At 69.1% G+C, this 20,330-nt stretch overlaps 2 protein-coding genes across 4 annotated transcripts in view; one reads left to right on the forward strand and one right to left on the reverse strand.

Annotated features, from left to right (window-relative positions):
• Window positions 1-116: 116 nt before the first annotated feature.
• On the reverse strand, window positions 117-17,948 carry ALDH6A1 (aldehyde dehydrogenase 6 family member A1). Its single transcript, XM_029058637.2, has 12 exons — window positions 17,860-17,948; window positions 12,226-12,282; window positions 10,086-10,160; window positions 9,612-9,773; window positions 8,710-8,788; window positions 7,954-8,256; window positions 6,550-6,671; window positions 4,755-4,944; window positions 3,875-4,056; window positions 2,987-3,166; window positions 2,196-2,294; window positions 117-758 (listed from the first exon to the last, which is right to left on the reverse strand). Exons 1-12 carry the CDS (start codon window positions 17,926-17,928, stop codon window positions 654-656), a joined length of 1,623 nt encoding a protein of 540 aa, XP_028914470.1. The 5' UTR covers window positions 17,929-17,948; the 3' UTR covers window positions 117-653.
• A 1,163-nt stretch (window positions 17,949-19,111) lies between these two features.
• LIN52 (lin-52 DREAM MuvB core complex component) overlaps window positions 19,112-20,330 on the forward strand; it is a 52,705-nt gene continuing 51,486 nt past the window's right edge. For 2 of the 3 annotated variants that reach the window (XR_003758828.1, XM_039911641.1), the window contains exon 1: window positions 19,112-19,204. Coding sequence is in view for 2 of the 3 variants with exons in the window: in XM_039911641.1 (XP_039767575.1) it covers window positions 19,186-19,204 (19 nt within the window). In the remaining variant the exon portion in view is untranslated. The remainder of the gene's footprint in view (window positions 19,205-20,330) is intronic. The other variant, XM_029062459.2, reaches the window with a different exon arrangement.

A 20,330-nucleotide genomic window follows, 5' to 3' on the forward strand; every position in this document is an offset into this window, starting at 1 on the left:
CGGGGTTATTTCTCGAGCTACGCGCTCAAGGCGGAATCGTTTCTAACGGCGGTTGGACGTTCAACCGCGCTCGTTTCCGACAAACCGGTTCACGGAAGCCCCGGGGGTTTGGGGGCGGGGGGCGGGGGGGGGGGTGAGAGGGGCGGGCCTCCCCGGGCAACACGGGTAGCGGTCGCTGCTCCGGGAGGGCTGGCTCTCCCACGCCGGCCCGTCGCGGCCCTCCGACGCCCGCCCCCGTCCGTCCTCCGCACCCCCGTCCTCCCGTTGGCCCCCGAGCCCCGACGCGGAGTCGGCGCCGCGTCTTCCGCGGGGACGTCGCTGAGGGACCGAGCCCGGCCGGGGCGCGGCCGGGGCGCTGGGAGAGGGAGCGGGGGAGGAGCTCGCGGCGCGCGACGGCTACCGAAGGGGAGAGGACGGTGGAGGGGGGTGGAGGGGGGCGGTGACTCCCCACACCCCTCTCCCCCCCCCCCGCCGTCTCCCATTCTGACTTTCACAGCTTAAAGGGAGGGATGGGTGAACCGGGGGCGGTCAGGGTTTCCCCACGCTCGGGGAACCCTGAGGATCCCGGCTGAGTCGGACAAGCTCTCGGGGCGGGCCGGGGAAGAGGGGAGGGAGGGTCGGCGGGGACGGAGCGACCGTGGGGCGAGCGGGGCTCAGCGACCCATGGTGGGCATGACGACGGCGGGAGAGGTGACCGTGGCGTCTTCCTCTTTCCACTGAGAGGTGATGGTCTTCAGCTGGGTGTAAAACTGGATGCCCTGGGAATATACAACGGGGTCTCTTAAGGGCTTACCAGGTGCCAAGCCCCGTCGTAGGGTGGGAACCATCAGGTCGGACCCGGTCCCCGGCCCACCCGGGGCTCGCGGTCTTCATCCCCGTTGCACAGACGGGGGGGCAGGGAAGCGGAACGGCTCGCCCGAGGTCACGGGGCAGACGGTGCGGCGGAGCCGGGCCGGGGACCCACGTCCTCCGACTCCCGAGCCCGGGCTCTTGCCGCCGGGCCGGGCTTCGACTGTAAGCTCGTTACGGGCGGGGACAGGGCCGGCTAATCCCGAGCGCTCAGTACGGCCCTCGGCGCGTCATACGCGCTAACCCTGACGGACCGATCTGCAAGGCGGGGACCAAGACCGTGGGACAGGGACTGTGTCCACCCTGAGGAGCTCGGGTCGACCCCCAGCGCTCGGGACGACGCCCGGCACGGGCCAGGCGCTTAAAAAATAGCCCCCCAGCACCAAAAGGATCTCCATCCAGCAGCCACCCAAGCTTTGGGCGGATCACAGCTTCGCGGGCGGAGTGATCACTGCTCGCCGGACAGCCCGAGACGGTGAGCTTTGCCCCGGAACCCGTGGGTTTCCCCCAACCTCCCCCTTCGCCCCAACTCTCCCCGCTCTCCCACACCCGCCCGCCCGCCCACCCACCGAGTTTGCCCTCCGGCCGGCTCGGGAGGGAAGGATAACGCTGGTGGCTGGGAAGCGCTCCCTCCGTGCCAAGCGCCGTTCGGAGCGCCGGGGGAGAGCCGAGGTCATCGGGTCGCCCCCCCCCCCGCCGTGGGGCTCGCGGTCTCCATCCCCATCGTCCGGAGGAGCGAAGCGACTGGCCCAAGGTCACACAGCTGACAAGGGGCTCTCGCCACTGAGCCGGGCCGCCCCTCGAACACGGCGCTAATCGCGGCACTCCCAGCGTTCCTCCTCCTCCCCCCGGTATCTGTTTGGCGCGTCCCAGGCGCCAAGCCCTGCTCTGTTCTAACGGGTGACGGGCAGGAGCCCCGAGACGATCGCGCCCGGCGTTTCTTCCGGGCCGCGGCTTCTTTCTGCGTTTCAGGGCGGTCGGGGTTGGGTCCCGGCCGACACCCCGTCCCGCGCCTCGACCCGGGCGCCCAATACCGTGCTCCGCGGACGGTAGGCGCTCAGCAGATACGGCCGGCCGAACGAACTCGGCCCAGACGGATCCCCGGCTCCTCTCGAGGGGCCCGGGGGCCTCGGAGACGTCCGGCGTGGCCCAGCGGCTAGGGGCCGGGAGTTCTGATCCCGACCCGGAAGGCGGGGATGAAGACCGTGAGTCCGCGTGGGGCACGGACTGTTCCGCCCCGACGACCTCGCGTCTGCCCGGCACGGTCCCGGGCGCGTGGCGAGCGCCCGAGGCAGACCGCCGGAAGACCAACTGGAGGGAGAGACGCCCCGTTTTTACCGGGTTACCTGTTTGCCGTAGAAGTTGGTGTCTCCCCTGAAGGACGAGCGCGAGCCGGTGAAGGAGAACATCGGCAGAGGCACCGGAATGGGGACGTTCACTCCCACCTGAAACGGAGCGGATGCGCCGTCGCCCCGGAACGAGAGAACCCGGGCCGCCGGCTCCCTCGGGGCTGAGGCAGCGGCGACCGGGGGGGGGGGACGGGGGGACGGGACGGGACGCTCGTCGCCGAGGAAGACGGGAAGGAGCGGGAGGCGCAAGAGGAGACCATCGCCGTCATCCTCATCGGGGTATTTGTTAACGGCGACGGTACGCGCCAGGCGGGGTGGACGCGAGCCAGTCAGGTCGGAGACGGTCCCTGTCCCCGCCGGGGGCTCGCGGTCTTCATCCCCGTCCTCCAGATGAGGGAACTGAGGCCCGGAGAAGTCGAGCGGCCGGCCCGAGGCCACGCGGCAGATAAGCTGAGAACCCAGGTCCTTCCGCCCCCCCCCCCCCAGGCCAGGGCTCTTTCCACCGGGCCACGCGGCTTCTCCGTTCCAGAAGACGGGGCCCGGGAGTCGGGAGGGGCCGGGTCCTCGTCCCGGCTCCGCCGCGTGACCTGGGGGCCGCTCGCTTCACCGCTCTGGGCCTCGGTGACCTCCTCCGGAAAATGGGGCTCGCGACCGTGGGCCCCATCTGGGACAGGGACGGTCCGCCTGTACCCAGCCGGCGCTCGGACCGGCGCCGGCGCCCGACGAACGCCGCCGTTGGGCGAAAGACGGTGGGGGAGGGCGCCCGACCCCCACCCCCCCGGACGGACCTGTCCCACGTCCACCGAATGGGAATATTTGCGAGCGGTGGCTCCGTTGGTGGTGAAGATGGCGGTCCCGTTTCCGTAGGGGTTCTCGTTCACCAGCTTGATGGCTTCGTCCAGGGTATCCGCCTCGAGGACCACGAGGACGGGCCCGAAAATCTCTTCCCTGTAGCAGGTCATGTTTGGCTACCGGAGAGAGAAGCATCGGGGGCACGGGTTAGGGTCGTTCCGACAGCGACCTCCCAGTCGCCGCCCCTCACCGCCTCCCCAGAGGCGCCGGCGCCCGGCGGAAAGAGCCGGGAATCGGAGGACCCGGGTGCTCCCCCCGGCCCCCGCCGCCTCTCTGCCGGGGGACCTCGGGCGGGTCACGTCGCTTCTAAAATGGGGATGAAGACCGTGAGCCCCACGCGGGACAACCCGATTAGCTCGTATCCACCCCCGGGCTTGAATCCGGGGCCCGGCACAGAGTAAGCGCCTAACCAACCCCACGGAGAAAGGAATTCCGCTTCGCCGCGCCTCCGCTCTCCTCCCTCCCACCAAATCTTCCACGTCTACGCATTCCTCGCCGTATCGACCGGAAATCCCCGACGGCCGGCGCGCCATCGGCTCTCTCCCTCTGTTTTTACTACGGCGTCCGGCACGGACAAAGCGCTCGACAGATGCCACCGGCCGATGGATGGAGAGGGAGTCGGGGAAAAGGGGGCTCAATCGGGGAAAGCCTCCCGGGGGAGACGTGCCCTTAAGGTTCCCAAGGTGGGAAGGGCGGCGGTCGGGCGGCTCCGGCGGGGGAGCGGGAGGGACATCTGCCTCGGCGGCCTCCACTCCCGCTTCCTCAGGGAGCTCTGCCGCCGAGTCGTCAGCCAACGGCGGACGAGGCGGCCTCGGCTTACGCACCTTGACCTCGGAGATGATGGTCGGGCCGACGAAGTTGCCCTTCTCGTAGCCCTTGACCTGGATCTCCCGTCCATCCAGGAGGACGGACGCGCCTTCCTTCGTCCCGCTCTCGATCAAGCGACAGACCCGCTCTTTGGCCTGCGGGGTGATCAGGGGCCCCAGATCCGCTCCGGGCTGGTCTCCTGCCGAGCGACGGAGAGGTCGTTTCGTCGTATCCCGCCAGGGACGGATCTAGCGGGCGCTCGGGCCGTGCCGAGCGCTTCGGGGGAGGGCCGCGCAGCCATCTGGCGGACGCGTTCCCCGCCCACGGCGAGCTTACGGTCTAGACGGGGGCCAGAGGCCGTCAGCCCGGGACGGCGAGCTCGCCGCGGGCGGGGAACGTCGCCGTTTATTGCCGTGACGTCCTTTCCCGAGCGCTTGGTGCAGCGCTCTGCACACGGTGGGCGCTCGATCAATACAAGCGAATGACAAAATCCCAACTGAATGAAGGGACACGAGTAGGAATTACGGATGATCGATCGGTCCAGTTTCCCGAGCGCTTACCGTGGGCAGGGCACCGTCTTAAGCGCTTGGGAGAGTAGGACACGGTAACGGACACATTCCCCGCCCGCGACGAGCTCGCGGTCGTCATGAATTGCGGGAGGTGGGCGAGGGGTCGGCGACGAGACGGCCGGGGGGGAGGGGCAGCGGGAAGGTTGGCAGGAGAGGAGCGGAGCGCGCGGGCTGGGATGGAGCAGGAGAGCGGTGGGGTGGGAGGGGGCGAGGTGACGGAGGGCTGGGAGAAGCCGGGGGCGGAATGGGACGGCAACAAAAACAGACCCTCCCCTCCGCCCCAAACCCGCCCGCCGGGCCCCAGAGCCGCCGAGCCCGACTCCGTCACCGGCATTGACGCGTAGGTTTTTGGCTCTCTCCACCAGCTCCGGCAACCACTTCTTGGCATCCCCGACCAGGATGGCCGCGGACAGGGCCATACAGCGCTGGCCGGCGGCCCCGAAGGCGGCTCCCACCAGCTGGTTCAGGGTGTTCTCCTTGTTGGCATCGGGCATGACCACTCCGTGGTTCTTGGCTCCCTGAGGGAAAGAACCGGAGGACTGGGGGACGGCTCCCGGTCCGTTGGGCGCTCCCCGCGACGCGCCGGGCCGGGGAGGGTTACGGGCCGGTCGGGCCGGGTCCGGCCCCCGCCCCGCGGGGCGCTCACGGCCTCAATTTCCAGACGAGGGAACCGAGGCCCGGTTTGTCCGGCTGCCGCCGGGTTTCCAAACGGCACCCGTCAAGCGCCTGCCCCGTGCCGGGCTCCGTACTGAGCGCCGGGTTGGACGCGGTCCCGCGAGAAGGTGCTCGGTGACTTCGGGGTCCCCCGACCCCTCCCTGAGAAACCTCTGTCTCTCTCCGTCCCCCGTGGGGCTCACGGTCTTCAGCCCCGTCCCACGGATGAGGGGACCGAAGTCCGGAGAGGCGAGGTGACTGGTCCGAGGCCTCGCGGCGGAGCCGGGATTAGAACCCGGGTCCTTCCGACCCCGAGGCGGGGACTCTAGCCGCTAGGCCACCCCGCTCCTCGGTCAGAGGGATGCGGAGTTGCATTTCGGACCGACGGCGTTTGAGGCGCCGCCGGCACTCCCGGCCCTTTAGGAGCGTTTCCCGGACGAGGGACCCGAGGCGCGGAGAAGTCAGACGACTCCTCTCAGACGGGTGGCGGAGCCGGGGTTAGAACCCATGACCCTCTGACTCCCAGGCCCGGGCTCTACCCACTGGGGCCATGCCGTGCCTCCAGAAAACCCCCCCCCCGAAACCCGTGTCTCTCCGCGGCGCTTTTATTACCACAGCGTCTTACGTTAATCAGTCATTTCCCGAGGCTGAGCCCCCCCCGTGGGAGAGGGACCGTGTCCATCCTGATAAGCCCGTATCTAACCCCAGCGCTTAGAACGGGGTCCGGCGCATAGTAAGCGCTTAACCAAGGCCGTTCAAAAGATACCTCCCCCCCCCAAAAAGCGCCATAGAAGGCACGTGACTGACCCTCAGAGGGCTAGGGAGAGCTGCCGTGGGTCAGAGATCCGATCCGAGACGGCTTAAACCAGTCGAGACCGGTCGAGGATAAAGTACGGACCACGATCCCCCGCGGACCTACGTCCGTCGTGAGACGGTGGCGGCTCAAACCAGCGCGGGGGGGAATCCAAATCCCCCGCCGGAGGGGCAGGGACGGAAGGGATCGATGAATGGTAGTCGTCGAGCGCGCCGGAGAGGGCAATAGAGCCGAGGCGGCGGGCACGTTCCCCGCCCGTGACCGGCTCGCGGGCCGGGGGGAGAGGGGGAAACGGGCGGGGATGGGGATTGGAGAGCGAGGAAAAGCTCGAGGACACGGCGGCGTAAAGAGGCGATGGCGACGAGGGCGTTCGCCAAGCGCTCACTGCGTCCCAGGCGCCGTACTGAACGCCGGGGCGGATGCGAGCCAATCGGGTCGGGCCGAAACCCGCAACCCGTCGCCGACCGAAACCCTTGGGCCCGGAAATCGGGGGCCCGGTAACCGTCCCGCTCAAACGATCGATCGCCGCCGCCGCCCCTCGGGCGCTCTTGGGCGGCGCTCCGTGGACGCGGCCGATTCGGCCGAGCCGGCGCGGAATAGAGCCGGCCCGACCTTCCCGCGGAACGGCCCGGGGAGCCGGGAGGGAGGACGTTACCATGTTGGCTTGGACCCTCTTGCCGTTCCTGGATCCGCGCTCGTAGATGTACTCTCCGGCCTGATTGGAGCCCACGAAGCTGATCGCTTTGATCTCCGGGTGGTCGCAGATGAAGTTCACGGCTGTCGAAAGGAAAGGGGGTTTGGCGGAAGCAAGCGTCCGCCCCCGGCGGGCCCAACCTCCCCTTCCCCGGATCGGAATTGGGGATTCTACCTTCCCAGGAGCTACAGCGCTTCCTGTCCCTTCGAGGTTACGTCGGGATCCCCCTTCGTGTTCAACGTCGCGCGTTAATAACGATAATGACGCGAACGGTGGTATTTCGTAAGCTCCCGCTATGTGCCGGGCAACGTTCTAAGCGCTGGGAGGGTAATCGGGGCTCCGTGCCACGTGGGGCTCTCGCTTTTAATCCTCATTTTCCGGATGAGGGAAGCGAGGCACAGAGGAGTCGCGTGACCCGCCCGGGGGGTCACGCGGCAGGCGGGCGGCGGAGCCGGGCCGAGACCCTTCCGACTCCCGGCCCGGGCTCTTAGGCGCGTACCCTGTGCCGGGCCCCGAGCGGCAACCCCGGTCACGGTACTCGTTAGGCGCTCGGCACGGGCCGAGCACCGGCGGGGGCTCGGGCGTAGACCCGAGCTGATCGGGTCGGACCGAGTCCCCGTCCCCCGGGGGGCTCTCGGTCTCAATCCTCACCTTCCAGGTGGGATAACCGAGGCCCGGAGAAGCGAGGTGGCCGGCCCGAGGTCGCGCAGCAGACTGGGGACGGCGCCGGGATCAGAACCCAGGCCCTTCCGACTCCCGGGCCCGGGCGCCACCCCGCTAGGCCACGCTGCTCCCTCACCCCAGGTCCTCTTTTTCCTGAACTCACTCGAACGGCGGGCACGACCAGTCGTGCCAGGCGATCGCTCGTCTCCTTCCCAACCACAGGAACGAGGGCGGGGAGGGCCGGGGCTTCCCGAAGGAGGCCCGCCCTCATGGACGTCCCGGGATTCGGCACCATGCTCGGCGTACGGCGGGTGCCTCCCTCCCACAAGGCTGACGGCTCGCCGCGGGCAGGGGAAGCGTCCGTTCTATCGTTCCGCCGTCCTCTCCCAAGCGCTCAGCCCAGCGCTCCGCGCACGGTAGGCGCTCGGTAAATACGACCGCCTAACGGCCCGATTCTCTCCCCTCCCTCGCCCTTGGCTTCGTCACGGCGGGAATCCTAAACCCCCTCCGGACGGTAAGCCCGCTGCGGGCGGGGATCGTCTCTCTCTCTCCCCGTGGCTGAACCCTCCCTTCCGAGCGCCCACCCCAGCGCCCCGCGAGCGCTCGGTAAATACGGCCGAGAACGAAGGAACGCGCGACGAAACGTGGCTCCCCCCTCCCCCCCCCCCCCCCGTCTCCGCCCCCGCGGACGGCGGACGTCACCTTCGTGCTGCCCGTGGATGATGTTGAGCGCTCCGTCCGGGGCTCCGGAATCCTGCAGCAGCTTGGCCAGGAGCATGGCGGCTCCGGGGACGCGCTCCGACGGCTTCATGAGGAAAGTGTTCCCGCACACCATGGCCATGGGGAACATCCAGAGCGGGATCATGGCCGGGAAATTGAAGGGGGCGATCCCGGCGCACACTCCCAGAGGGAGGCGGTAGGTGTACGTGTCCATGTCCTTGGTGATGGAGGGCATGGTTTCGCCCAACATGAGGGACGTGACGCTGCAGGCGTGTTCCACCACCTCTGTAACACGGAGGGACGAGTCGGGGGGCAGCGATCGGCGTCGCGACTGGGGGACCGGGGCGGCGCTTACTACGGGCCGGGCGCCGCCCTGGGCGCCGGGGGGGGAGACGAGCCGACGGGCCGGGACGCGGTCCCCGTCCCGCGCGGGGCCCCCGGCCTTCGCCCCCGTTCTCCAGGGGAGGGAACCGAGGCCCAGAGTAGCCAAGGGACTCGCTCAAGGTCACACGGCAGGTAAGCGGAGGAGCCGGGACGAGAACCCGCGAAATCGACTTCTTCCCGGCCCGTCGGCCGGTCGCATCTACCGAGGGCTTACTGGGTGCGGACCACCGTGCCGAGCGCCGCGGAGAGTCCGGGACGGCCACGTTCCCCGCCCGCGGCGAGCTGACGGGGCCCGCTCCCTCCCCGCTCCCTCCCGCGTCCTTCCGGAATCCTCTCCGGAGACCGTCAGCTTACGTAGGCCTCGGAACACATCTCCCTCCGCGTCAGCCAGGGTTTTCCCTTGCTCCAGGGTGATGAGCTTCGCCACTTCTTTCTGCGAACGAAACCGCGGGTCAGGAGCACGGGCCCGGGGGGGGGGACGGTAACGACCATCCCGGTATCTGTTCGGCGCTCACTACGTGCCGGGCGCCGTCCCGGGCGCCGGTGGGGGGGGGATCCGAGCAAGTCGGGTCTGGACACGGTCCCTCGTCCCCCGTGGGGCTCACCGTCTCCATCCCCGCGGCCCGGAGAAGCCACGTGGCCTGCCCGAGGTCACGCGGCAGAGGAGGGGCGGGGCCGGGATTAGAACCCACGTCCTCTGCCTCCCGCCCTCGGGCCCCGCTGCTTCTCACCGGGTTCTCCTCACCCGCCCACCCTACGACTCTCCAAGTAGGGCGGCCCGGCGGTGGGAGCCCGGACCCGGCGGGCACGCTCTGCCGCCTGTCGGCCGCGCGACCGGGGGCGAGGCCCTTCACTTCTCGGGACCGCCTCTGGGAAAGGGGGACGGACGGAGAGCGTGAGCCCCACGCGGGACGGGGACCGCGTCCGACCCGATTCCCCGGCGTCCGCCCCGGCGCTCCGAACGGTGCCGGGCACGCGGTGAGCGCTCGACGAGTCCCGTCACCGGCCCGGGGGCTCTCGGGGCTACCGGGGCTCATCTCGGCCCTTCCCGGGATCTCCCCCGGGGCCGTCTCTGCCCCCGAAACGCCCCGGGGGGGGGGAGAGGGGGCACCGATTCTCCGCTCTCGGCCGGCCGGGCGGCTTTCGACAGCGCCTTCGGAGACTCCGGGGGGGGGGGGGGGGGGCCCTCCCGAGGCCGGGGGAGAGAGGACCGGGATCCTGGAGCGGGGGCTTGGGGGGAAGGTGGGACGTCTCACCAGGTTCTCCTTGATGAGCTGCTGGTAACGGAGCAGGACCTGCTGGCGGCTGAGGACCGACGTCTCGGCCCAGGCAGGCGAGGCTCGTCTGCAGGAGGCGACGGCGGCCTCCATTTCCGCCCGGGTGGCCTTGGGGACCCGCCCGATCACCTCGTTGGTGGCCTTTCGGGGCAAAGACACGGCACGCCTGGATCCCCTCCCACGCTCTCCCGCCGCCGTCCCGACCCACCCCGGCCCGTCGAGTCGGGGGGACGGTCGTCGTCGGCTACCAGGAGAGGGGACGTGGGCTCTCCGCTCTCGAGCCCCTCCCCGATCCCAGCGGCCGCGGGCCGATACCCAAGCGACCCGGTGGGTCGGCTCTACCGGGCGCTCGCCGCGTGCCGACCCGCTCCCTCGCCCGCGCCGAGCTCGGGGGCCCCGCTTCGTTCCCTCCGTCCCCTCCGGGGTCCCGTTCGCCGGGGCAACCCCTCTTACCGGGTTGTGGATGTCGATCCATTCGTCGCTCCGGGACTCGACGAATTTGCCGTCGATGAAGAGTCTGACCGTCGGCTGCCGGGACGCAGACGAAACACGTCAGTTTCCCTCTCGGCCTTCCCCAGGGGGCCGGGAGGGCTCATTCCCTCACGGCCCTTCGGCCTCCCGGGTCCTAGATTTTATTTTCGATTATACTGACGACGGTATTCGTTAAGCGCCGCTCTAAGCGCCGGGGGAGCTACGAGCTAATGGGGCGGTCCCACCCGGGGCTCCCGGGCTTCATCCCCGTTTCCCGGATGAGGACGCTGAGGCCCCGAGAAATGAAGTCCGGCCCGCCCCAGGTCACCCCGCAGGCGAACGGCGGAGCCGGGATCTTCCCATCTGACCAACTCGCATCTGCCCCGGCGCTCGGTACGGTGCCGGGCACCTGCTAGGCGCTCCACGGATACCGCGAGAACGCAATAACTCGTCCAACCTGATTAGCCTGTCTCCACCCCGGCGCTCAGTACGGGGCCCGGTACGGAGTGAGCGCTCACCAGATATTACTCTAAAAAAGTACATAAATAATCCGTCCCGACTGATTAGCTCGTATCTACCCCGGCGCTCGGTACGGTTCGGGCCCAGAGGAGATGCTTAGCGGATCCTATGGAAAACGAATGGAAATAACCCGTCCAACCTGAGTAGCTCGCATCTACCCCGGGGCTCAGGACGGCGCCCGGCGCCTAGTGAGCGCTTAACGGATGCCACTTTTAAAAGAATAAATACATAACGTCTCCGAGCTGAATAGTCTGTATCGACGCCAGCGCTCGGGACGGCGCCCGGCCCCTAGTGAGCGCTTAACGGATACCATTTTAAAAGAATAAATGAATAACGTCTCCGAGCTGAATAGTCTGTAGCGACGCCAGCGCTCGGGACGGCGCCCGGCGCCTAGTGAGCGCTTAACGGATACCATTTTAAAAGAATAAACGACGTCTCCCAGCTGAATAGCCTGTAGCGACGCCAGCGCTCGGGACGGCGCCCGGCCCCTAGGAAGCGCTTAGCGGATACCATTTTTAAAAGAATAAATAATTAACGTCTCCAACCTAGGTCGTATCGACCCCAGCGCTCAGGACGGTGCCCGGCGCCTAGAAAGCGCTTGGCGAACGCCATTAAAAACCACCACAGCAACAGAAAAACTTCACTTGGAGAGGGGAAACAGCCGCCTTCATTCTCCGGCAGCGGAGGTTCTCTAAATTCCGTGAACCCCCGAGGGCCGAAACGGCGATTCTAACGTCCGCTGTCGAATGCCCACCGCACCGTGAGTACGCCTGGATGGAGATATACGTATATACGTGTACGTGTACACGCGCGCGCGCGGATATGTATATTTCCTGTTCTACCTCTCCCTCAAGCGCCCCCTCAGTCGGGCGTCCTAGCCCCTGCGTAAATACAAACCGATAGACTCTAAGCGCTCAACGGATACGACCGAACGAGCGAAAGAATGGATGAACCCTTCTGTTCGGAGGGATTCTGCCGCCGGGAGTCCGAGACGTCGCCCCTGGAACCACGTCGGGCGGTCCGCCGGATTCATCGAGCGCTTACTCTGTGCGGAGCACCGCGCCGGGGTACGACATAACAATGAACGGACGCGTTCCCCGCCCGCCACGAGCTTACGGTCTAGAGGCGGGGAGACCAAGAGGAACAGGGAGAAAGAGAAGGACGGATCTGGAGCGAAGCGGGGCCGGGAGGAATAAAGGGAGCGGGTCGGGGCGACGCGGACGGGAGAAGGGGGGAGGGGGGGGGGGGCTCAGTCGGGGAAGGCCTCCTGGAGGAGACGGGCCTCGGACGAGGCTCCGAAGGCGGGGGGAGTAACCGTCCGCTTCCGAGGATGGGCAGACCGCCGAGAATAAAAAGGGACCGAACACATCGGGAAGGACACGCTGACCGTGCCCGGAAGGAGGATGGGAGTCCTCCGCTGGGCTCGGAAAAGTGATTTTCCAGGCGTCGAGCCGGCCGGAGGAGGGCGGCTCTCGGGAGAACTTCCCCGGAGGGTTTCCCGGTGTAAGGGAGGCAAGCCCGCCTCCTTTCACCCCCGGGCTCCGCGATATCTGCGGGGATTCCTTCCCCCCGGGGGGTTTCCGGGGGATCGGCCGGAACTCACCGCCGAAGACGAGGAGGAGGACGCGGAGTACCAGGCCGGACTCGGCTTGGTGAGGATCTGCAATCCAAAACAGAGACGCGTTAGGGCCACCGGCGGGCGCGGCGGGCCGCTGGTGTGTCCCCGGCGATTCGCTCGGGGCCGACCACGTACCAAACCTCCCCCCGCCCCCCGAAGCGACGTCCGATGGGGGCGGGGGAGTCTCGGGGGGGCCCGCCGGCGTCGGGGAGGCTGGGGGGGCGGCCGAGACTCGGGTCATCGACCGGAAGCGGGGCACGCCGCTTCCCCGTCTTTGCCGAGAAAACCCTCCGGGGCCGCGCGCCGGAGCGACCTCGGGGCGGGGGCGGGATGTTCCGGAGGGGCTGTGTCTGGGTGGCCTCGGGCCCCTGGTCCGGAAAACGCGGGGGGGGGGTTTAGAACGGCCGCCCGAAGACGGAGTAGGCGCTTGACGGATCCCGTTCAAAAACGTGGAAAGGGAGGCGAGGACAGCGCCCTCCGTCGGGGATTCGCCAGTAGACGTATTTGGAGGCAGAGGGCCGGATGAGAAGCCCCTCTCCCTCCGCGACGATGAAATTAAAACCGACCGGTAGCTTGCGCGGCCCGCGGGGGCGGGCGGTTGTTCAGCCCGGAAGGCTATTTTCGGCGTCGGCGCCGATCCTCACGCCGCGTCTCCCCTTTCTCCCCCCTCCCCTCGGCCCCACGGCCCTTCCACGGCCCTCCCTCATCTTGTTCTTCGGACCCTCGCCCCCGGGCCGCGTCGGGAACGCCGTCTACCCACCCCGCTCCCTCCCCCCCCCCCCCCCCCCCCCCGAGCGTCCGGCACACGGCCCCGCGCCCGGTACGCCTGCGGTCGATGCCCCCGGCCGATTCGCCGCGGGGCGGGCGGCGATTTCCGGAGGCAGATCTGCTCCCGCACTCGCCCTCGCATTTCGACTCCCGCTCTCCATTCGCTCCTCCCTCGGCCCCGACGGGCCCTCTGCGCCCGAGAAGCGCTCAACAGATACGACCGGAGCGAATCGCGCGCCTCTCCGTACTTCATCTCTTCGGATCGACGTCCGTCTCGTCGTGGGCGGGGCCGCGGGCGGCAGGCGCGGCGCGCCGCGCGGGGCGAGCGCTCGATAAACGTCTTCGGCGGCTCTCTCCCTTCCCGTTCAAGTGCGTCGAATCGACCGAGCGCCCGCCGGGTGCGGGGCCTGTCCCCGACGGGGCTCACGGCCTTCGCCCCCATTTGACAGGCGGGGTGACGGAGGCACGGAGAGGTTAAGCGACTTGCCTCTGACGGGCGGCAGAGCCGGCATCCGAACCCACGACCGCCGACTCCCGAGGCCGGGCTCTTCCCGCTCCGATCTTCATTTCCCCCAGCGCTTCTCTCCTCATTCACGCCTCGATGGGGCGAGCGCCGGTGAAATCTGCAGCTCGGCCCCCGGGAGAGTGCCCGGCGCGTAGTAAGCGCTTCACAGGCGCCGACGTCGGTACGGTCTCTCGCCGGGGTCGCCCGGCACGGAAGCAGCGCGGACTTCGGAGTCGGCGGTCACGGGTTCGAATCCCGGCTCGGCCACTCGTCGGCCGCGTGACCTCGGGCGAGTCGCTTCACTTCCCGGGGCCTCGGTCCCCTCGTCGGTCGAATGGGGACGAGGACCGTGAGCCCCAAGTGGGCCCACCTGACTCCCCCGCGTCTCCCCCAGCGCTTAGGACGGCGCTCGGCCCAGAGTAAGCGCTTAACAAACACCAACATTATTGTTATCGTTAACGGAAAAGTCACAACCGAATCGCCGAAGGGGCGGCGTGGGAAAGGGTCGGGGGCGGGTGGATCGAGCGGCCGGGACCGCGCCCGAGACTCAGGTTTTTACCGCGCGGAAGGAGGCGACGGTAAACCGGATTCTTCTTCACCACGAAAACTCCGCGTCCGTAAAGCTGCCGGGACTCGGAGACGGGTCTTTCACCCCCGGCCCGGGGGGCCGGAGGACGGGGGTCCTAATCCCGGCTCGGCCGCGCGACCCCCGGCCCGGTCGCTTCGCCTCTCCGGTCCTCGGCAAAACTCACTCCCTCGTATCCACTGAGCGCTTGCCGTGCGCGGAGCACCGTGCCAAGCGACTGAAATGGGGACGGAGCCGGCGAGCCCCGGGGGGGGAAAGGAGCCGCGTCCGACCCGATGAGCCTGTTTCTGCCCCAGCAAATAATCAGCGCTTACCAAGCCCCGCAATGATGATGATTATTATTATTATTATTATGATAATTATTACCGAGGGGTAAGCGCCCAACGGACACGTCACCCTTATCGCGATCGGAGGTACTGTCAGGCCACCCCCGGAGGCGCCGCGGACGGCTCCGCCACGCGGCCGAAATCGCGCCGTCGGTGGCAGGGGGTCGCGGGTTCTAATCCCGGGTCCGCCGCTCGTCGGCCGGGCGACTTTGGGCAGGTCGCCTCGCTTCCCCGGGCCTCGGTGACCTCGTCCGTCCAACGGGGCCGGCGACCGCGAGCCCCACGGGGGACAACCCGAGGGCAGGGCGCGTTTACGGATCGCTTCCGTCGTCTCCACCGCTCGGCGGAAGGAGAGGAGGAACGCTAAGCCCTCCGGGGGCCGGCGCTCGCTCTCCGGCCCTTTCCTCGGCATCTCCCCCTCCCCACCTCGTGCCGACGAGGCCGGACATCAATAGGTCGCTTAAAATAAATGATTTCAAGACACGGAACGGGGTGGGGGGGAGGAGAGGACGTGGAGGGGCCGAGGCGCGTGGGCCCGGAACCCGGCTCTTTTCCGGGGAATTTAAAATGCGAATCTCCGGGGGGGGGGGGGGGGGGGCGATGAGGGGGCCCAGTCCCACGAGATCGAATTATCTATCCCCCTTCTAGACCGGGAGCCCGTTGTCGGGCAGGGATCCGGATCGCACGGCGCTCCGCACCCAGCAGGCGCTCGGCAGGTACCACCGAAACGCCGAATATCGTCTTGTCTCGGCTCAGCTCCAAGTCCCCTCGGCCTCCGCGTCGATCCGTCGGAGAGACGCGCCGGGGCGAATAAAGGTAACGAGCGCATACGCTCGACCGAGCGGGCAGAGCAAGGGCCGGGGAGTCGGGACCCCGGCCGGGCCATTTCCCCGCTCTCCTCCTCTGTCAAATGGCCTCGTCTACCTCCGGCGCCCCGGAGGGCGCCCGGCGCGCCTACGAAACAAACCGAAGGCGGCCATTTATCGGGAGGGCGGCGCGGCGGACCGGTCTCTGCGGCCCCCAGGTCCGCCTCCCCCGCGGCCGGGCTCCGCTTCTTCTGTGAAAGGAAACTTCCCCGAGCCGCCGCGAAAATCGCCCATCTTGTCCCCCTCAGGCCGCCCGTGGACCGTGTCCATCCTGGGTAGTTTGCGTCCAACTTCCGTCACGCGAAAAGGCTCCGCTTCGGAGAAGACTAATAACCGCTTTTAATCCGGGGAGGGACGTCAAGGGAGGGGACGGTCCCCTCTTGCCGTGTGGGGTCCCGAACGTGGGGGGTCTCGAACCTCTCTCCTCCTTTCCCGGTCGAGCGGCACGTCCCCGGCGCTCGACACCGTACTGAGCGCTCGGGAGGGTCGACCGAGCGGCCGCGCTCCCCGCCCGTAAGGAGCTGACGGTGGAGAGGGGTTGCGGGCCTTCGGGCAGTCCATCGATCGAGCGCCGCGCTAAGCGCTCGGGGGAGTCCGATACACCCGACCTGGCCACCGGGCCTCGGTTCCCTCGTCGGGAAGGCGCGAGCCCCGAGTCCGGGCGTCCGCCCCGGCGCTTAGGACGGCGCCTGGCCCGCAGCGAGGGCCGCACGGACACGGCGACGGGGGGGGAGAAGGAGACGGTCCGCCCGCCGCGGGTCGCCGTCGGAGCGCCGGACGACAGCAGGGTCTCGAACGCCGAGCGGCGATCGAACTGGACCGCGACCGCAAGGCAAACGCGGGCAAGTTTTCCCGGGGCCGGCCCGTCCGACTCGGCGAGGAGGACGGAAACGGGGACGGAGACTCCGACCGAGCGTCGCGCGCGGGGCGGGGACGGCGTCCGACCTAATTCTCTCCGGCCCGGCGCTTCGAAAGCGAGTGATTTCGACGTCCGTCCGCCCCTCTAAACCTCCGGTGGACAGGGAAGACTTCTACCAGCTCCCTTGGACTCCGTCGCCCCGGTACACAGCGGGCGCTCAGTAAATACCCTCCGTTCCGCCCGCGCCAGGCGCTCAATACATAGCGCCGATCGCCGGATGTCCGCCGCCTTCACCGTTTCCCGATGCCCGGAACGGTGCTCGGCACGCGGACGTTCAGTCAGTGCCGGCGCCTACGCATTTAACCTATACGTTATACATAACGCAGATAAAACCTACACACACGCTTACGTCCGTTCTGTGAGCGACCTGTCCAGTCCAAGCGCTCAGTACGGTGCTCTGCACATAGTAAGCGCTCGATAAATACTATTGAACGAAGAGCAGAAAGGGGTCAGAGGGCAGGGGGTGGGCAGGCGGGGGGGGGGGGGTCGTTGGAGGGGGGGGAGGGTCAGCAGAAGGGGGGTCGGAGGTCAGGGGTCAGCGGGGGGGGAGGGGTCACCAGAAGGGGGGGGTCGTCGGAGGGGGGGGAGGGTCAATAGAAGAGGTCAGAGCCACGAGAAGCAGCGTGGCGCTGGGGAAAGAGCCCGGGCTCTGGAGGCAGGGGTCCTGAGTTCGAATCCCAGCTCTGCCCCCCGTCAGCTGTGTGACCGTGGGCCAATCACTCCTCTGTGCCTCAGTTCCCTCGTCCGCAAAATGGGGACGAAGACCGGGAGCCCCCCCCACCCCCGTGGGGCGACCTGATTCCCCTGTGTCTCCCCCGGCGCTTAGAACGGTGCTCTGCATGTAGTGAGCGCTCAACAGATACCAACATTGTTATTGTTATTATGTCAGGGGTCGGCAGAGGGGGAGGTCGTTGGAGGGGGGGAGGGTCGGCAGAAGGGGTCAGAGGTCGGGGGTCGGCAGAGGGGGGGGTCGTTGGGGAGGGGGAGGGTCGGCAGAAGGGGTCAGAGGTCAAGGGTCGGCAGGGGGGGTCGTTGGGGAGGGGGAGGGTCGGCAGAAGGGGTCAGAGGTCAAGGGTCGGCAGGGAGGAGGTCGTTGGAGGGGGAAGGGTCGGCAGAAGGGGTCAGAGGTCGGGGGTCGGCAGAGGGGGGGGTCGTTGGGGAGGGGGAGGGTCGGCAGTAGGGGTCAGAGGTCAAGGGTCGGCAGAGAGGAGGTCGTTGGAGGGGGAAGGGTCGGCAGTAGGGGTCAGAGGTCAGGGGTCGGCAGGGAGGAGGTCGTTGGGGAGGGAAGGGTCGGCAGAAGGGGTCAGAGGTCAGGGGGCAGCAGAAGAGGGGTCGTTGGAGGGGAGTAGGGTCGGCAGAAGGGGTCAGAGGTCAAGGGTCGGCAGGGAGGAGGTCGTTGGAGGGGGAAGGGTCGGCAGTAGGGGTCAGAGGTCAAGGGTCGGCAGAGGGGAGGTCGTTGGAGGGGGAAGGGTCGGCAGTAGGGGTCAGAGGTCAAGGGTCGGCAGGGAGGAGGTCGTTGGAGGGGGAAGGGTCGGCAGTAGGGGTCAGAGGTCAAGGGTCGGCAGAGGGGAGGTCGTTGGAGGGGGAAGGGTCGGCAGAAGGGGTCAGAGGTCGGGGGTGAGCAGAGAGGGGGAGGGGCGGAGACTCACGCGGAGGTTGCGGCCCCGCAGGCCCCGCAGGCCCCATCGCCCCGCCGCCGCCGCCGCCGCCGCCGCCATGGCCGCCCGCTCTGCGCCCTCCCGTCCGCCCCGAGCCGCGAGCCCCGAGCCCCGGGCCCCGCCCCCTCCGCTCGCCCCGCCTCCCCATTGGCCCGCGCCGCCCCCGCCGCCCCCCGCCATTGGCCCGCGCCCCCGCAGCCGCCCCCGCCATTGGCCCGCGCGCCCGACGTCGCCATTGGCCGAGGCCGCCCGCTGGCCCGACGCCCATTGGCTGGGCCGCGGGGCGGGGCGGGAGCCTCCCCCTCACGGCGCCCGCTGATTGGCCGCAGCGCCCCCCTCCCCCCGGCCCCGTGGGAGCAATAATAACGTTGGTATTTAAGCGCTTACTAGGTACCCGGCACCGTTCTAAGCGCTGGGGGGGGCGGGGGGGGGAGGAGTCCCACGTGAGGCTCCCGGCCTTCATCCCCATTCTGCAGATGAGGTCACTGAGGCCCAGAGAAGGGCAGTGACTCGCCCACGGTCACCCAGCTGAGGAGGGGCAGAGGCGGGAGCGGAGCTCGGGGGCCAGGACTGGCTCCGGGTCCCAAGGCGGAGGCGGGGCGGGCGCGGGATTAGAACCCCAGACCTGAGCCCCCCCCCCCCTCCGCCCCCAGCGCGGAGGAGGGCGGGAGGGGGCGGGGCCGAGGGGGAGGAGCCCCGCGCGCGACTGGGGGCGGGGCTTCACCTGATGGACGGGGCTTCGGGGGCGTTGCTAAGGCGACGGGGCGGGGGGAGGAGCAGCGCGCGCGCGGCGGGGGGCGTGGCTACCCCGGAGGGGTGGGGCTTCCCCCTGAGGGGCGGGGCTTCGGGCGCGTTGCCAGGGCGACGGGGCGGGGGGAGAAGCACGCGACTGGGGGCGGGGCTTCACATGACGGACGGGGCTTCGGGGGCGTTGCCAAGGTGACGGGGCGGGGGGGGAGGCTCGGCGCGAGACTGGGGGCGCGGTTTCCCCGGAGGGGCGGGGCTAAGGGGAGGAGAGCGAGGCGGGGGGCGGGGCCTCCCCTGAGGGGGGTGTGGCTTCAGGGGGCGTTGCCAAGGCGACGGGGCAGAGGGAGGAGCAGCGCGCGCGGCTGGGGGCGTGGTTTTCCCCTGATGGACGGGGCTTCCGGGGGCGTTGCCAAGGTGACGGGGCGGGGGGAGGATCGGGGCGCGGTTGGGGGCGTGGCTTCCCCGGAGGGGCGGGGCTTCCGGGGGGCGTTGCTAGGGCGACGGGGCGTCTCCCCCGCCTTTTCCCGCCGGCGCCGGTTGGGGCGAAGGTCACGTGAGCGGGAGCGGAAGATGGCGTCTCCCCCGCACGGTAGGCGCCGCCTCGGCCTTTCCCGCCCCGTCCTGCCCGGGGGACGGGGGAGACGCCCATCGATCCCCGCTATGGACTGAGCGCCTCCCCCCCGTCCCCCGCGCCGCCCCCCCCCCGGCATCCCCCGCGCCGCCCCCCGGCATCCTTTGCGCGCCCCCCGGCTATTTGCTGAGCGCCTCCCGCGGGCGTTGGGCCGAGGCCCCGGGGGAGCCCGGTACAGCCCAGCCAGCCCCAACGAGGGCGCCTCCTCTTTTCCTCCCTCCCGCGGGGCTATTTACTGAGCGCCTGCCAGGCCCCGCTGACTGTACTGAGCGCCCGGGGGGGGGGGGCGGACCCGTTTCCCTGCCGCTTTGGCCTCCAGCGGTGCTACGTGCTGAGCGCCCCCCGGGAGGCCACGACGGAGGCCGCAGACCCCGTTGGGGTGTCCGGTCTGGGACGGCGCTGGCCGATCCGGGGCTATGTATGGGGCGCTCGCTCGGTGCAGAACGCTGTGCTGAGCACCCGGGAGCCCGCGGCGGGCAGGGATTCGCCTTCCGGTGCCGCTGGATTGGACGAGCGAGCGCTCAGTACAGTCCACCGCCCCCAGCGAGCGCTCAGTACGGGGCGCCGCCCCCACCGAGCGCTCAGTACAGTTTAGCGCACCCAGCGAGCGCTCCGTAGTTTAGTGCACCCAGCGAGCGCTCAGTACAGTGCACCGCCCCCAGCGAGCGCCCAGTACGGGGCACCGCCCCCCAGCGAGCGCTCAGTACAGTGCTCCCAGCGAGCGCTCAGTACAGTGCTCCCAGCGAGCGCTCAGTACAGTGCACCGCCCCCACCGAGCTCTCAGTACAGTTTAGTGCACCCAGCGAGCGCTCCGTAGTTTAGTGCACCCAGCGAGCGCTCAGTACAGTGCACCGCCCCCAGCGAGCGCTCAGTACGGGGCACCGCCCCCAGCGAGCGCTCAGTACAGTGCTCCCAGTGAGCGCTCAGTACAGTCCACCGCCCCCCGGCGAGCGCTCGGTACATTCACCCACGCGTGCCCTCGGCGGTGTCCGTTGAGCCCTCGCCGGGGGCAGGGCACCGGAGGCGGCGTCCGGGAAGCGCTTACGACGTGCCAAGCGCTGTGCCGAGCGCTGGGCGGGGACGG

Source organism: Ornithorhynchus anatinus, chromosome 1, assembly GCF_004115215.2.
Source record: "Ornithorhynchus anatinus isolate Pmale09 chromosome 1, mOrnAna1.pri.v4, whole genome shotgun sequence".
Classification (NCBI taxonomy): domain Eukaryota; kingdom Metazoa; phylum Chordata; class Mammalia; order Monotremata; family Ornithorhynchidae; genus Ornithorhynchus; species Ornithorhynchus anatinus.

Excerpts from the sequence above, each read along its gene's own strand:
- ALDH6A1 (XM_029058637.2), bottom strand. The coding sequence starts at position 17,928 with ATGGCGGCGGCGGCGGCGGCGGCGGCGGGGCGATGGGGCCTGCGGGGC. Across the intron at positions 10,161-12,225 it reads CCTCCTCCTCGTCTTCGGCG|CCGACGGTCAGACTCTTCAT; the intron begins GTGAGTTCCGGC and ends GCGTCCCGGCAG. Across the intron at positions 8,789-9,611 it reads AGCTCATCAAGGAGAACCTG|AAAGAAGTGGCGAAGCTCAT; the intron begins GTGAGACGTCCC and ends TTTCGTTCGCAG.